Genomic DNA, 18,848 nt, shown 5'->3' on the forward strand with positions numbered 1-18,848 from the left:
TTGGTATTCGAGTCGATCCGCCAACCAAAACAACATCATGCACTTCCTGGCGATCCATAAGTACCGTTTTCAGTACAGAATCAATAGGGTCTAGCACTTTCTTAAATAGGTCAGCATTGAGATTTTCAAAGTGTTGTCTCGTGACAGTGGTCTGGAATGTTGGTGAACCTTGAAAGGAGGTGATTTTCATGCTGATGTCTGTTGACAAATTGTTGGTCAGCTTCAATTTAGCTTCCTCTACTTGAAAACGCAGTGTCTGTCTGTCTGTCTTGTCTTCTAACTGTTTGTTGAACTGTTTACTGATCAAATCCAGCATGTGGTCAGTAAGCCGTTGGTTAAAATCTTGTCCGCCTAAACGGTTATTACCTGAAAAGTATAGTAAAGATAGGAAATATTTCTTTTGCAGAGCATTTGGTTCTGGTTTAAGTAATACAGACCCTATAATTTAACCATCAATGTCCCTTGCACATTTACTACTTAAAATAGTCCATTTACCATTAAAATGTAATTGCTTACATTTATATAGCAACTGTTGTTATCATTAGGCCTAACTCATCGTAAAGTCAATACCACCATGACCGATATCAAAACTACAGTGGAGAAGGCTAGCCACTGGATTTGGTTAAAAAGAGACGATGAGCGATGGCTAGGATATTGAGCTTTATTTGATAACCAGCTGATCTAGCAAGTGGGGCCTCATATCAGTGAGAGGGGCCAGTGCACATTGATGCTGTCAAGAGGTAGGCCCCGAAATGGCACACATTCACTCCTGATGACCCCATACACTTGCTGGCTTCTGGTATGCGGAGTTTTTGACTGGTAGCACTTGCATGTGCAAGTTGTTTGCAAGACATTTATATACCCAAATGTAATTTATAACATTAACCCTTTAAATGTAATGCCCTACTCTCACATTTACCCTGCAAATGTAGTCCTTTGTACTCATATTTACCCCACCAAAAGTAGTCTCTTGCACTCATAATCATCCCAAATGCAGTCCCTCACACTTAGCCCTGAAATATAGTTCTTCAAACTTATGCCATTTCACCCCAACTGTAGTACTTACATTCACTCTCCAAATTGTAGTCCCTTACAGCCATATTGGCATCTTAACCCTTTCTTTACCAACCTGGCTGAAACCGACTCTGGCTCTGTAGTACAAATGTCTTGTTTTCATAAGTTTTGAATTAAAATCTTCCACCAAACCTTAGTCACAATTTATGTTTCTAACACTAGCTGAATAATAACTAAGTTATTTTACTAAATTCTTTGTTATATTTAAAGTAATTGAAAGAAATACATAGCATCTCAAAATAAATACAGTAACGAAAGGGTTAAGTGTGATCCCGTAACCTTCTAGCATTCAAATTACTGTCTCATGTAATGCTTATTCATTCACTTTGTTTTAAATTAATCATGTATTATTTCATAGCTATGAGATTTAGGTGATGCTGTTTAATTTTAGAATTGTAGGATAGGTGTGAGGCCAAACATAGCTGATCTGAACATAAAACAAAACATTTGGACCTAAAAGGTTAAATGGATAGGGCAGCGGACTCGCGGTCGGAGGATCGCGGTTTCGATTCCCAGACTGGGCATTGTGTGTGTTTATTGAGCAAAAACACCTAAAAGCTGCACGAGGCTCCGACTGGGGGTGGTGGCGACCCCTGTTGTACTCTTTCATCCCAACTTTCTCTCACTCTTTTTTTCTGGTTCTTGGGTAACACTGCGATGGACTGGCATCCCGTTCAGCTCGGGGGAACACATACGCCACAGAAACCAGGAAACCAGGCCCATGAGCCTGGCTAGGCTTGAAAAGGGTGCATAAAAAAATATAAAGGGCTAAAGCAACAATTTACAGTTTACCATTTCAATAATTTACAGTTTTACCCTTTAATAGTCGAACTATTCTGTCAAATGTAATGCTTATTCATTCACATTTCCGATTAATCATGCATTATCTTGTAGCTTTGAGATTTCAATCATGGGTTTTTGCATATTTTTGAAATGACTTTATAGGATAGGAGTGAGATAGGATCTGGTTGGTTTAAATGCTAATGGGTTAAATCAGGAGTTATCCTACCAAAATACAGTTGCATATAGCAACAATTTCACAAAAACTTTAGACCCTTATATCAGCAGTTACCCCAAATGTACAGCTCTTTCCACAAACATCTACCAAGAAAGAGGAGGAGGATATGAAAAAATTAAATTATATAAATTGATATTATAAATCCTACTCAACATTTTTTTATGGATTAAACAGAGAAAAGGTAGTAGCTATGGCCTTTTATCCAGGGTGTCCAAGACTGAATAAGAAACAGATCTGGCCTTAATGCTTCCAACAGAATGGACTCAACCATTTGGCTTATAAACTGGCCATATTTGGCCCAGATATTCTACTTGCTTTATGTTCAAACAAGCCAAATCCAGTCTATCACACTTACACAACAATGTCATTCTAAAATAAACAATCACATCATTGAAATCTCAAAGCTACAAGACAATGCATGAGTAATTCAAAATAATGTGAATACATACATATATATATAAGCACTACATTTGACAGAACGATCTAAATCTCAAAGAGTTAAACATACTCAAGGGCCAGGAAGTGGTGTAGACCAGATAACAGTTTAAGTTTACCACCAAAGAATAGGTAGAGTCCATTATTAAGACTTTCTCTCAGTTTCCTTTTAATCAATTTCATTTACAAAGTTTGGATTAACAAGACTCTATGATCATGAAAAATACTTGCTTAACCTTTTCGTTACCAACCCGGCTGAAACCAGCTCTGGCTCTGTAGTACAAATGTCTTGTTTTCGTAAGTTTTTAATTAAAATCTTCCACTAAACCTTAGTCACAAATACTGTTTTCAACACTAGCTTAATGATAATTCAGTTATTTTACAAAATTCTTTGTTATATCTAAAATAATTGAGAGAAATACAGAACATCTCGAAATAAATATAGTAACAAAAAGGTTAAAGAGCTGTAAACCTAGAACAATAGAACTGCAAAGTGAACTTCTTAATCACAATGCTGAGAACTCCTGTGTTCTGTTTTTAGCAGTTGAGTTTGAAGTAAGTATTAATGATTCTTACCAGCCATTGCAAGGGTCAAAAACATTCCCCCTTGCACATTGAGCAAGGAAACATCTAGCGTTCCACCACCTAAATCTACAACAATTATGTAGCGAAGACTTGGTGCACTGTGGAAACCATAAGCCATAGCAGCAGCTGTAGGTTCATTGATTATCCGCATCACTTGAAGACCTGAAAGGGAGTGTATTTTGTCATTACAAGGAAATGCCAAAATAGAGAAAATATTACAATAGCAAGTAAAATATTCACATAGTAGAATGAAAGTGAGATGATGTTACATTGGAAAATGTATATTTTAACACATAACCAGTGCTAGTTCCTCATCATTGTCATTGTTTTAACTTCCATTTTTCATACTTACATGGGTTGGGCATAATTTTTTGAGGCAGATTTATGATGACTTGATGCTCTTCCTGTCACCAACCCTCACCTGCTTCCAAACACAGTAATGTTTCCTTCATGGCCAGACATGTTTTCACGAAAAACTGAAAATGAAGACTGCTTACATGATAGTGACACTCATTTACAACTGTCACATAACGTCAAGACAAGGAGGCTTAATACACATCATACGCATGCACTCACACACATGCACAAACACAAAGGGCTTCTTTCAGTTTCTTATTTCTTTACTGCCCACAAGGGGCTACACACAGAGGGGACAAACAAGGACAGACAAACGGATTAAGTCGTTTATATCAACCCCAGTGCGTAACTGGTACTTATTTAATCGACCCTGAAAGGATGAAAGGTAAAGTCAACCTCGGCTGAATCTGAACTCAGAATGTAAAGATAGACGAAATACCGCTAAGCATTTCGCCCAGCATGCTAACATTTCTGCCAGCTCGCCGCCTTTCAGTTTCTTTCTACAAAATACATTTGCAATATTTTGGTTGACTCAGAGCTATAGTAGAAGGTACTTGCCCAAAGTGCCACACAGTGAGACTGAACCTGGAACTACGTGATTGAGAAACAAACTCCTCTCCACACAGATATCTAGTTAAGAATAAGTAAGTCTAATACTTAAATTTTATTTCTGGAATATTTTCTTCCCATACTTTCACCATTGCAATTTTAGAAAACATATTTGAAGTACATATCTATATCAAAAATATATGAATTATTATTCACCACTTTTAAGTGCATGTTGCATTATAAGTAAAAATTTAGACCTAAAACTGACCCTAGAACCTCCAATTATATTAATAAAAATCCCTACAATTAACAATATCAATACTAATAATAACCACAACTCTTATAATTCAACAAAACATACTTATAACACTACTACACTACCCACAAATACAAATTGCAGAGACCCTAATGCTTTTAAATTAGAAAACTGGATTAAATCGCAAATTTTGAACCACGGATCCACCTTTAGGGACCATAGAAAAGAGAACAGTACTGGACTATCAAAAAAAATTGGCACCTCAAAAGAAACAATATTAATTTCTCAATTTCCTGGAAAATTCTATCTTCGGCCCCTTCTTACTGAAATAACAATAAAATTTACAGATTATGTCTATAAGAAAGCTATAATATAATGAGAATGAATGGAAACCTAGTTAATACAAGGGATAAAAATGTTTTCTCATGTAAACACATGACCAAATTCCTATTCATTAATGTAAAATAACTATTTACTACTTTATTTTATATAGTAAATCTATACTAATCTATAGAGAGAGTGTTATCGATATCTATCTCTATATCATCCCTAACTGTTCATCTGTTAGTTGTGGCTTAATAATTGACATGATTACCATCACTATCACACATAGATAAGAACAGATAAACTTGAAACTCATAGATCCCACTTCTCTGCTCTTTTTTTAAGTTCCTATTATAATTTTTTCTCTGCACTGATAAGTACTTTGATATTTGCAAATTCTAAAATGAGTTTATATCTGTGTACAAAACGATTGTATTCATGAATAAACTTCTTACAACTTTTTAACATCTTATCTCCTTCATTTTTGACTGGCCAATATGCTTGAGAAGATCTGTTGAGTCAAGTAAAACCAAAATCGTAATTGTAACCAGTGCCCCCTGACTGGGTCCCGTGCCAGTGGTATGTAAAAAGCACCATTTTAGCATGGTCAATGCCAGGTCTGTCTGACTGGCTCCTGTGCCGGTGGCATGTAAAAACCACCCATAACACTCTCAGAGTGGCTGGCGTTAGAAAGGACATCCAGCTGTAGAAATATTGCCAGATCAGATTGGAGCCTAGTGCATTTGCTGGCTTTCCAGACCTCAGTCAAACCATCGAACCCATGCCAGCATGGAAAATGGACGTTAAACAATGATGATACATATATACTCTCTTACTCTCTTTTACTTGTTTCAGTCATTTGACTGCGGCCATGCTGGAGCACCGCCTTTAGTCGAGCAAATCGATCCCAGGACTTATTCTTTGTAAGCCCAGTACTTATTCTATTGGTCTCTTTTGCCGAACCGCTAAGTGACGGGGACGTAAACACACCAGCATCGGTTGTCAAGCAATGCTAGGGGAACAAACACAAACACACACACACATATATATATATATATATATACACACATATATACGACAGGCTTCTTTCAGTTTCCGTCTACCAAATCCACTCACAAGGCATTGGTCGGCCCAGGGCTATAGCAGAAGACACTTGCCCAAGATGCCACGCAGTGGGACTGAACCTGGAACCATGTGGTTGGTTAGCAAGCTTCACACGCACACACACACACACACACACACACAAATATGCAAGAAACAAAATATACCAAGGAGATTTGCTGATTTCCTCGTGTAATTCCGTTGCATTTCATCAAATTCCGCTGGTACAGAGATGACAACTTTCTTAACAGCAACTGACAAGTTCCGGTCTGCAGCTGCAACTAGAGTTCGAAGAAGAACGCTGCTAATTTCTTCAGGTGTCTTGTATGTTAGGTTGTTATTAACATTGATGTGGAACACAGGATATTTACCATTCCTTAAAGACATCTGAAAAACAAAATGGAGACGTTAAATCAGAAGAGATAGAGTAAACATTTTACTTTTATGTAAATAACTACATATCAGGGAATTATTTTATTTTTTTTTTACTTGTTTCAGTTATTTGACTGTGGCCATGCTGGAGCACTGCATGTAGTCGAGCAAATCAACCCCAGGACTTATTATTTGTAAGCCTAGTACTTATTCTATCGGTGTCTTTTGCCAAACCGCTAAGTTACAGGGGATGTAAACACACCATCAGTTGTCAAGCGATGTTGGGGGGACAAATATAGACACACAAACATATACATATATATGATGGGCTTCTTTCAGTTTCCGTCTAACAAATCCACTCACAAGGCTTTGGTCGGCCCGAGTCTATAGTAGAAGACACTTGCCCAAGGTGCCACGCAGTGGGACTGAACCTGGAACTATATGGTTGGTAAGCAACCTACTTACCACACAGCCACTCCTGCACCTAATTGGTATAGGATTAAATAAAGACACATACAAGAGGCAGATGGAAAGATGTGTAATAAAAGCAGTAAGATTTTGGGGGACAGGCAAGCAGACAAACAAATACAAAGATAGTAAAGTGAGCAGGCAAACATGTAGACAGACATAAGCACATATAAGGACAAGTAGAGGCATTGTAAGAGAAAATCAAAGGAGAAACATGTACAGTTGATCAGAGGGTTGGAGATATGCATACACTCACTAAAGAAGACAGGTAGAATAACAAATATTTACAACAGTCAATAACAAATATCTATAAAGCTGTTGGTCTTGCTCACCATGATTAACAACCATATAGCACCACATTTTTCATATACCCACACTGGGCATGCAGACAAACAAATACAAAGATAGTTATGGAAAGAAAGAAATTCTTGACATTGAAGCCACTTCAATGAAATTTCATTTGAAGTGTAATACACAACAGAATAGATGCAGTTATCAATATGGAGATGCATTTTTCATCATTTTTATCTCTGAGACTCAATTTTTCCAGGCCAAACCTACCAGTTTCATGAGAAGTCTTGGTTCAATTTGCCTATCCTCTATGTATCTTTACACACATTTTGTGCCACTTTTACTTAACAAGCATTACTATTCTACATCGTGTGCACTAAAAATAACTCTGAAGCTTATTAATGAATTACAACCAAGTGTCTTCTGCTATAGCCCCGGGCCGACCAATGCCTTGTGAGTGGATTTGGTAGACGGAAACTGAAAGAAGCCTGTCGTATATATGTATATATATATATATATATATATATATATATATATATATATGTGCGTGCGTGTTTGTGTGTCTGTGTTTGTCCCCCTAGCATTGCTTGACAACCGATGCTGGTGTGTTTAGGTCCCCGTCACTTAGCGGTTTGGCAAAAGAGACTGATAGAATAAGTACTGGGCTTACAAAGAATAAGTCTCGGGGTCGATTTGCTCAACTAAAAGCGGTGCTCCAGCATGGCCGCAGTCAAATGACTGAAACAAGTAAAAGAGAGTAAGAGAGAGAGAGTCTTTGTTATATTCACCCTCAGTTTGCTTGCTTATTTGCATTTGTTCAGCAAAATTATGTTGCACATCCAGCAAATAAGAAATATTTATAAAGCTGTTGATCTTGCTCACCATGACTAACAACCATATAGCACCACATTTTTCATATACCCATACTGGGTGCAGGCATGACCCTTTAGCATTTAAGCCAGCCATACCCAACCAAAATATTCTACTTATTTTATGTTCAAACTGGTCAAATCCAGTTTCTAACACCTGAGTGTTCAAACTGGCCAAATCCAGTTTCTAACACCTGAATGTTCAAACTGGTCAAATTCAGATTCTAACACCTACCCAACAATCCCAAAGTAAGTAATCACATCAAGAAAGTCTCAAAGCTATGAGATAATCCATGGTTAATTCAAAACAATGAGAAAAAAATAAGAATTACGTTTGACAGAGTAATCTGAATGACTAAGAAGGGTTAAACAAGTTTTCATCTCAACTACATTGTTTCAAAATTGATCCAATTACACAGTACTTTTAGCAAGTGTCTCCTACCAAAGCTTCAGGTGAGCCAAAAAAAAACTTGTGAATGAAATTTGGGAGATGAAAATCGTATGGAAGCCAGTTGGAGAGACCATTAGGATTCTTTGGTGGTAAACTCAATCCAGCTACCAGTTTAAGATTGTCATTTCACTATTGTGTGCCTTTAATGAATCCTACAATGCTGCAATAAATCAGGTCTCCAGTCTAAGGATAGCTTTTTCTCTTCTCCCTACAAGTCTCAAAGGCCCTGAAACATCATGGGACTTAGACACTTTCGCATCTGGTTAAAAAAATTAAATTTTATTCTGCAGAAGGTGAATTAAGATTTATATCTGAGACGATGTTACCAACAGGAAATTACTTGCAGACACAATACTACTAAAGTAACACAATTTAGTAACTATCCAGCATACTAACTAAGCCATCCTGAGCTAGTCTCAAAAGTTAAATGTACCAATGCCCGTGGTTTCCCCTCTATCTAGCTAAAATCCTACTGAACTTAATTTTAATCCAACACAACAGGAAGACAAAATTTGTTTCAGTTACACAAGATTTAATTGAACAAACCTGAAATGGGTAGTGTTTCTGAATTTCAGCAAGTTCTTCAGGAGTAAAATGTCTCCCTATAAAGCGCTTGCTATCATAGATGGTATTCTTGGGGTTGTACTCTGCCTGGGCTACAGCATCGTAACCAACATATACACCACTTTCACTAAAATAAAACAAAATGGCACAGATACAAAATAGGCAAACCAACTCATTTTTAATTTAGAAATGAAACGATAAAATTTACTTTAAAAATAAAGTTTCCACTTTTATAATTTCTATTTATTTAACAATAAGCCCTTCATTTTTTTTCAAATCTACAGCTGGCTGTCATAAACATTTTAACATGGAATTCTAATGTCATAGAATTAACACTTTCAAAACTTTCAAGAGTGCAGGCAAGGATCATTCATTCACAATCACAAACACACATAAGTACTAAAGAGACATGTTCACACAGAACATAAGTGGAGGCACATGGCCTAGTGGTTAGAGCAGCAGACTCGCGGGTTCAAAACTCAGACTGGGCGATGTGTGTGTTTATGAGTGAAACACTTAAGCTCCATGCGGCTCCAGCAGAAGGTAATGGCGAACTTCTGCTGACTCTTTCGCCACAATTTTCTCTCACTCTTGCAGCTCATCTACAACGGACCGGCATCCCATCCAGGTGGGGAACCTATTCGCCAAGGAAACCAGGAAACCAGCCCTTATGAGCCGGGCATGGCTCAAGAAGGAACAAACAAACAAAAAGAACATAAGTGCAGGTGCATACATCTATACATATGCACACCCTAGCTCCACTACACATTTATACAACACACCACCTGATCCAAGAAAAAAAACCACAATCCTGTGAACGTTTACACCCACAACCACTAGGTCACGCATCTTTACTATATATGTGTGTGTGTTTCTGTTATGGGAGAATCTTGTACATCCGCACATGACTGAAAGAGGACTATCGAATTTCAATAAATAAAGAACTGTGTGAACTATCAGGGGCAGTTAACAGTGTTGTTTCTGTGTTAGTGCGACATGTGCTGGTTTAATACTGTACCTACATCCAAGTCATACAGAGTGTGTTCTGTGTGAATATTTGGGTAATACTATTTTATACATGTAGAGGCACATGGCCTAGTGGTTAGAGCAGTGGACTCGCAGTTGAGGGATCGCAGATTCGAATCTCAGACTGGGCGATGTGTGTGTTTATGAGCGAAAACACCTCAGCTCCATGTGGCTCCAGCAGAAAGTAATGGCGAACTTCTGCTGACTCCTTCGCCACAACTTTCTCTAGCTCTTTCCTCCTGCATCTTGCAGCTCACCTGTGACGGACCAGCATCCTGTCCAGATGGAAAACCTATATGCCAAGGAAACTGAGAAACCGGTCCTACGAGCCAGGGATGGCTTGAGAAGGAACAAACAACAACAATTTTATACATGACGTGTATACACACATCATAACAGTTTCTTTGTGCCTGTATTTGTTCCATTCACCATTTGACAACTGGTGTTGGTTTGTTTGTGTCCTTGTAACTTAGCGGCTCAGCAAAAGAGACTGACAGAATAAGTACCAGACTTTAAAAAAATTAAGTACAGCTGAGCTGTTTGACGAAAGCCCTTCAAGGCAGTGCCCCTAGCATGGCCACAGTCCAAAGTCTGAAATAAATAAAAGGTTTAAGATAAAAGTGAAATAATTGCTAAAGATTTAAGTAGAAAGAAACAAAGAAAGGTCTTCTTACTTGAATGCTACAACACTTGGGATGCACTGCTGTTCATTTTGGACAGACAAAATATCTACTCTTCCAGACACTGCATGGTACATTCCAATACAGGAGTAGGTTGTACCTTTTGAAGATAATAAGAATAAGAATAATAACAAATAATAACAAATAATAATAATAATAATAATAACAATAATGATTTCAAATTTTGGCACAAGGCCAGCAATTTCAGAGGAGGGAATGAGTCGAATACATTGACTGATACTTATTTTATCAACCCAGAAAGAATGAAAGGCATAGTTGACCACAGTGGAATTTGAACTCAGAAAGTAGCAGCTAACGAAATACTGCCAAGCATTTCACCCAGCGTGCTATTGGTTCTGCCAGCTCGCTGCCTTAAATGATGATGATGATAATAATAATAATCCTTTCTACTATAGGCACAAAGCCTTAAGTTTTGAATGAAGAGACTAGTCCATTACATCGACCCCAGTGTTTCACTGGTACTTAATTTATCAACCCCAAAAGGATGGAAGGCCAAGCTGACCCCAATGAAATTTGAACTCAGAATGTAAAGACAGACAAAATGCTGCCAAGCATTTTGCCTGACATACAATTCAACTGCTTGCCACAACAACAACAACAGTAATAATAATAATAATGGTTTCAAATTTTGGCACAAGGCCAGCAATTTCATGGGAGGGAATAAAGTCAATTACATCGACCCCAGTGTTCAACTGGTACTTATTTTATCGACCCCCAAAAGGATGAATGGCAAAGTTAACCTTGGTGGAATTTGAACTCAAAATGTAAAGATGGATGGAATACCACTAAACATTTTGTCTGGCACATTAACTCTTTATACATACATGCATACATACATATATATATAAAGTTAATCCAAACAAGAAAGCACAAAAAAACACAACAACGCGAGGACGTGGAACAAATATAGTATTATTGGATGCTCAGGAAAGACGGAGGGTTTAACGTTTCGAGTGGAGCTCTTCATCGGAAACATAGGAGAAGGAAAGATCCAGAGAAGGGAAGACAGAGGAAAAAAAAATCGCCAACGGTACACACGAGGTCGTCCAAAGTCGGACGCCATGATACATCGTTAGCTACTACACACATTTTTTTCTCTCCTTGTTTTTTTCTGTGTATCTTTCTGTAGAAGAGCGTAGGCTCGAAACGTATAAGACTTTTTTCTATTCCTGAGTGCTATTCTAATACATCTGTTTGTTTGTACACCACCTGCCTTCGTCTTTTGTTTATTTTCGTAAACTTTCCCTTTATATATACATATATATATATATATATATTATATATATATATATATATATATATATATAATAATAATAAATCTCTGGGCGAGATATAAACAGTAACTGCTCTATAACATAAGAGGGATCAGCCATCTGAATGTGGCTAGGATCAGGGCGGGGTGGTGGGGGTGTTACTGATGCATTTAGCCCCAGGCGAACATCGACGTCACCGAGATGGTGTCAGCTCTTCTGGTGACGTCGATGTTCGCCTGGGGCTAAATGCATCATTAACACCCCCACCACCCCGCCCTGACCCTAGCCACATTCAGATGGCTGATCCCTCTTATGTTATATATATATATATTGTGAGTGAGCAGACAAGCATCACCATCACCATTTGACTTTCACCAACATGTAATGAATAAGTGACTTCTGAAGGCAAAAGAGGATGAAGACCACCACAATGCTGAAGCCATAAAAACTAATTTAATCAATAGTTCAGCTTTAAGCCTTCAATGATATCAAGTCTTACAGATATTTCTTCAGTAAAAAGGTAGTGAGCTGTCAGAATCGTTAGCACACCAAGCGAAAATCTTAGTGGTATTTCGTCTGTCTTAACATTCTGAGTTCAAATTCTGCTGAAGTAGACTTTGCCGTTCATCCTTTTGAGGTCAATAAACTAAGTATCAGTTACATACTGGGGTCAATCTAATCGACAGGCCACCTCCCAAAAAATTTTGGGCGTTGTGCCTAGAGTAGAAAAATACATTTCTTCAACAATGATTACCAACTGAAATATTGTAACACCCAAAGTGTTTTGTAGGCAATAGATTGAGGTGTTGCAAGATTATAGGAAGCTTGTTTCTCAACCACATGGTTTGGGGTTCAGCCCCACTGCACGGTACCTTGAGCAAGTGGCTTCTGATATAGCTTCAGGCCAACCAAAGCCTTGTGAGTGAATCTGGTAGTCAGAAGTTCTGTGTATGTGTTTACATGTGTTTATGAAAGTGCTTGTGCTTCTTTCAATACATAGGAAGGAAATGATATTTCTATGAGATACAAAAAATATTGAAGAGGTTTTTATTTGAAATTCTTAAAAAAAAGTATTTGAATCTCAATAGGCATAGAAAGGTATGTATATTCTAAAGGAATATACATGGCCTTTCATCTTTCTCACATCCTTGGGCACATAAAATGACCTGATCATATTATCAGGGTGAATATTTCTTAATAGTGAAATAGAATATTAATAGATAAATCTTTAAATATGAACATTATCAAAAGTATTACATCTGTTTCGCTTTCGGATTTGGTTTGCAAGATTCTTTATATGAGTTTGTTATGTTTCAGCACAGTCATTTTCTTTTTGTGCCTTATAATGTAACACACTCACCGGTAAAATTTTCGCTTATTTCTTATTTTTATTTTCCTAAAATTTTCGTTGCATCTTGCAACAAAAAGGAACGCAGTGTAAATAATGGACAGAGTCAAGACTATTGAAAAGGTTGCAAAACACAACGAAAATTTTAGGAAAATGAAAATAAGAAATAAGTGGAAATTTTACCGGTGAGTGTATTAAATTATAAGGTACAAAAAGAAAATGACTCTCCCCAGACACAACAAAATATTACATCTGTGTCTTACCAAAATCATTATATCTGTGCATGTGCGTAAGCACATCTGTTAGTGTCTTGATGTAGGTGTATTATGTGTGTGAAGCTTGCATAGAGTATGTGAAGTTTGTGTATATGTATTGAAGCTGAAATATAGAAAACATGTCGGTTTTCAACCTAATGATAAGTGACAGATGATGTAATTAATTTGAAGTTAATCAAGCACTTACCATTAGGTTGATTAACTTCAAATTAATGACATCAGCTGTCACCATTTTTTGTACTTTTCATCTTATTAAAGGTTTCAACCAATAATTCATATAAAGACTTTTGAAATGAATATGCTATATAGAAATTCAGGCAAAATAGAAAGACAGGCAAAGACAGAAAAATAAAGCATTTTTTTTACCTAAGTCTATCCCAAGGATCTTTGGTACAGGAGGTGGCAGCAGATACTGAGCCAAATAACCAGCCAACAGCAATGCCAAGATGGAAGAACCTAAAAGAAAGAACAAAACAATGCATCTAGTATTAAAACAAATACGATATCTTAACCCTTTAGCATTCAGATTATTCTGTCAAATGTATTGCCTATTTACTTGCATTGTTTTGAATTAAATATGTATTATTTCGTAGTTTCAAGATCTCAACAGTGTGTTTGTATATTTTCAGAGGGACATTGTAAGGTAGGTGTGAAAGGTTGGATCTGGTTAGTTTTGACATAAAATACACCTTTAGTCGAGCAGATCGACCCCAGGACTTATTCTTTGTAAGCCTAGTACTTATTCTATAGGTCTCTTTGGCCGAACCGCTAAGTTACAGGGACATAAACACACCAGCATCGGTTGTCAAGCGATGTTGGGGGGACAAACACAGACACACACAAACATATACACACACATATACATATATACGACGAGCTTCTTTTAGTTTCTGTCTACCAAATCCACTCACAAGGCTTTGGTCGGCCCAAGACTATAGTAGAAGACACTTGCCCAAAGTGCCACGCAGTGGGACTGAACCCAGAACCATGTGGTTTGTAAGCAAGCTACTTACCACACAGCCACTCCTACGCCTATTTTATCGACTCTAGAAATATGAAAAACAAAATTGACCTCAGTAAGAGTTGAACTTAGACCCTAATAATCTATAACTGAAATAATCTATAACTGAAATTTGGGGGTGGGAGATAGTCAATTACATCAACCTCAATACCTAACTGGTACTTATTTTACTGACCCTGAAAGGATGAAGGGCAAAGTCAACCTTGGCAGAATTTGAACTCAGAATGTAAGGACAGATGAAATACTGCTAAGCATTTTGCTTGGCATGCTAACAATTCAGCCAGCTTGCTGCCTTATCTGTAACTAAAATAATATTTATGAGAACCCAAGTTTGAAATTTCCCCAAGACACCTGATGAAGGGTGGAGGGTATATCAGCCGAAACATGTTAACAACAAACAAGATGAGGACAAATATCAGTCAACTGTAAATAATGTAAAAATAACAGCACTACAAAATATTGATTTCAAATTCTGGCACAAGGCCAACAACTTTGGGGGAGAGGGAGGGAGCCAGTTGATTACATCAACTCCAGTTCTCAACTGGTTCTTATTTTACTGACCCTGAAAGGATGAAAGGCAAAGTTGACCTTGGCAGAATTTGAACTCAGAACATAAAGAAAGACAAAATGTTGCTAAGTATTTTGCCTGGTGTGCTAATGATTCTGCCAGCTTGCCACCTCTCAAAACTAGAAAATATTAGTATGGTTAACATAGAAGAAAGAAAGTTAAAATGTAGGGATGTAGTTGAATACATACCAACATACTATATAAAATCAATAAATACCCCTTAAGCTATTTCTTTCTTTTTCTTTGCACCCTTTTAAAGCCTAGCCATGCTCATGGACCTGGTTTCCCAGTTTCAATGGCATATGTGTTCCCCAGCTGGACAGGATGCCAGTCCATCGCAGCGTTACTCATTTTTGCCTGCTGAGTGGACTGGAGCAATGTGAAATGAAGTGTTTTGCTCAAGAACACAACGCATCGCCCGGACCAAGAATCGAAACTACAATGTTACGATCATGAGTTCAACACCCTAACCACTAATCCACGTGCCTCTACCCTTAAGCTATTTAGTCAATGGAAAATCAGTGAATGCTTTTTATCTATATATAAAACTAAGTGGAACTGATTCTATTTAAACATTACCTACCAGAGGACTTGAGCAGCTCATCAAAACAAGCTGAAGAAGTATGCATTAATTTCAGTACTCTTTCTTACAACTGTTAACTGCAACTCTTCAAGATGTCTATTTTCAAGGTGTACTGAGCCACTAAAAGTTGTGTTATTTATCAAAAATGCAGTGTGAAATGATATAGAAATTGCTAATGTTAGAACTCTATCACCTTATCTAGCTGTGATTAGCACAAATACTGAATTAATTATCATCAAAAACTTGAATTCATATTTCTTGAAGTTCATTGGGATCATTATGTTACTGTTCTTGGGTGACTGACTTGACTCATCTTAATCTTTGTTCATTCTAACAGCACCACCTAACCTTTGGATACCTTTACAAGAGTTAATTTTATTACAATAAGCATTTGGGGTTAGATCTATGGCCTGAGAATAACTTTACCCTACCTGTCTCAAAGGCTCTGAAAAGGGTCATAACTATCCCCCATCCTCAGATGAAGCAGGGAAAAAGCGGAAAAAAATTATTTCTCTAGAGTCTTGTACAATTTATTCTTATTACACAACTATCTAATTATCAGAAGTGAGATTTCTTCAAAATTCCAATGAAGTTAGACATATCAACTAATAACTGTACATAGGCCAACAAAAAGGCCTCAACTTTATTGTTGGAAATGCTACAAATAGTAGTTATATCGAAATAATATAAAACTAGTTGCTAGAACATTCTAAAGCTACTTAATACATCTGATAATTAAAAAAAACTTGGGAATATGTAACAGCTGTTCATGACAATCCACTTCTCCAAAGTGTTGGCCTCATAAACTACTACCATTACAGGTCCAAAAAATATTTTCTTTCAATGTTATACAATACTATAGAAAAGTCATCAGTGACTGAATACTCTCTTTAACTGTCTACAATGATAGTGCTTAAGAACCTACAGTTACGAAGGGCTTCAGTAAATTGGGTTCGCTAACCTAGCACTTTTTCGTTGCTAGTTTGATTTAATAAACTACTAGAGTATTAATAGCGTTTTTGTTTTAATGTTATACTACACCAAGTATATACTCTTACTCTTTACTCTTTAACTTGTTTCAGTCATGTGACTGTGGCCATGCTGAAGCACCGCCTTTAGTCGAGCAAACCGACCCCAGGACTTATTCTATCAGTCTCTCTTGCCGAACCGCTAAGTTACGGGGACATAAACACACCAGCATCGGTTGTCAAGTGACGTTGGTGGGGACAAACACAGACACACATACATATATACGACGAGCTTCTTTCAGTTTCCGTCTACCAAATCCACTCACAAGGCTTTGGTTGGCCCGAGGCTATAGTAGAAGACACTTGTCCAAGGTGCCACGCAGTGGGACTGAACCATGTAGTTCGTAAGCAAGCTACTTACCACACAGCCACTCCTACGCCTATATATCTAGAAACTTTTTGCTACAAGTTATAAATATCATGTCTAATGTAAAATATCTTCATGGACAGCAAAAGCAAGTTCTCAGATACTAATGTTATCTCAAAACAAAATTCAAACTAATGTGGCTTATCCTGCTGTTTCTCTCTGCGAACATATTGTGTATATAAAAAAAAAATACAGTGTTTGCAAGAGGAGTTAACTCCAAGGTGAAAAATCTCAGAACTGAGATGGAAACCAGAAAGAAAAAAACAATAAGAATCTGAAAGAAAATAATATAAATTCTACTCTAGAGTTTAATGTTAATATTTATGTTGCCAGGAGAAATGTCAACACACGTCGCCAAACGAGCTGTTTGTATTTATAAATTCAACAGTTGTCAGTTAACAAACAAGGGATATCAAAATATTCCGTCTGCTAAAACAGCCCACGCTTTCAGTTGTAGTCAGCTGGGAAACACGAAATTTTAAGCAGCCGAATGAAAACGCTTCAACGTATAAAACGCAACCGATAATTAACGATTTTCAACAGCAATCTATTTGTTTCTTATATATATATATTTTAATTTATATATATATATATATTTTAATTTATATATATATATATTTTAATTTATAATTTAATCTATGATACTTCACTCTTGATAATTCTGCTACTCAGTTCAACAAAGGTCGCCAATCTTTTAATCATTTAAATCAATTTTCTATATACATATATATTCCAATACCGCGCACTTTTAAACATTTACGTCTCAGACTTTGCTAGCAGTATATGTATAGTGTAACTCTGTAGCTTAATGTAACATTAAGTTGTGAATTCGGATGAAATCATGTTTAGATGTATGATCAAACATGACCAAACCATAATCATAATCTATAATTTATAAAATGGACATGACTATATTATCCTGCTTACATTTTATTATTGTTTAATCCCAGTCGTCCCTAATCAAAAAGATTCCAGTTGTGACCATTCCGTAATTAAAATAAAATCCCGGTTTTCTTTCATCGTCGAGGTAAAATATATCGGAATGTGTGTGGGTGGTAAGAAATTTGCTTCCCAACCACATGGTTCCGGATTCACTCCCACCGTGTGACACCTTGGGCAAGTGTCTTCTACTACAGCCTCGGGCCGACAAAAGCCTTGTGAATGGATTTTATAGATGGAAGCTAAAAGCTCGTCGTGTGTGTGTGTCCCGCCACCGCATGACAATTGATATTCGTGCGTTTACGTCCCCGTAACTTAGCGGTTCGAAAAAAGGAACTATAGAATAAGTACCAGGCTTTAAAACATAAGTATTGGGGTCGAGTCATTCGATTAAAAATTCTTCAAGGCAGTGCCCCGGCATGGCCACAGCCTAATGAGTGAAACAAGTAAAAGATAAGAGATATATAAAAACTGAAATAACGAAATTTGATAACGATAAGAACTAAACAGTATTACATCTAAGTAGGTAAACGCGTCCAGCTTATCAATAATAACCATATGGGCATTGACAATTTACTCACAAGTACAATTAGTAATATTCACAATATTTTAGTGTATCCTACTAAGTGAGGCAGTATAAAAGATACGTCTGGGAGCAAAATAAAGCCGTTGTGGAAAAATCCTGTTGGTGCCGTCATCGTTAAAGATAAAAGAAATAATTCTTTCCTTTGCCGGATTCTAATCCGAGAGCGATAAGCCAGGAATTATATCCAATATTGTGTTAATATTAGATAAATTACTGAAAAATTAGTGAAAAAGAAGTTACAAAATATAATTGTCAGGTAGATATATAAACCCATTACTTACCTAAAATTACGAATCCAACTCCCATCTTAGCTCCAAGTCACAGGTAGTGAGAGAAAAACGAAATTTTAGAAACCGGTTGTTGACAAGATTGATTCAACAGGGAAATACACGTGTTAATTACAGCGATCCTAGCGGGTCATATTTATTACTAAGGGGAA

At 37.0% G+C, this 18,848-nt stretch overlaps 1 protein-coding gene across 1 annotated transcript in view; it reads right to left on the bottom strand.

Moving 5' to 3' along the window:
• Positions 1-18,818, bottom strand: part of LOC115219165 (heat shock 70 kDa protein 13) — a 19,032-nt gene extending 214 nt beyond the window's left edge. The window contains exons 1-7 of the mRNA XM_029789271.2: positions 18,691-18,818; positions 13,684-13,773; positions 10,415-10,520; positions 8,697-8,841; positions 5,867-6,086; positions 3,104-3,274; positions 1-366 (exon numbers count right to left, since the gene is read on the bottom strand). The exon at positions 1-366 is cut by the window's left edge and continues 214 nt beyond it. Coding sequence (XP_029645131.1) covers positions 1-366; positions 3,104-3,274; positions 5,867-6,086; positions 8,697-8,841; positions 10,415-10,520; positions 13,684-13,773; positions 18,691-18,715 — 1,123 coding nt within the window. The 5' untranslated portion in view covers positions 18,716-18,818. The remainder of the gene's footprint in view (positions 367-3,103; positions 3,275-5,866; positions 6,087-8,696; positions 8,842-10,414; positions 10,521-13,683; positions 13,774-18,690) is intronic.
• Between the last annotated feature and the right edge of the window lie 30 nt (positions 18,819-18,848).

The sequence above is a fragment of the Octopus sinensis genome, linkage group LG14 (assembly GCF_006345805.1).
Source record: "Octopus sinensis linkage group LG14, ASM634580v1, whole genome shotgun sequence".
NCBI lineage: Eukaryota > Metazoa > Mollusca > Cephalopoda > Octopoda > Octopodidae > Octopus > Octopus sinensis.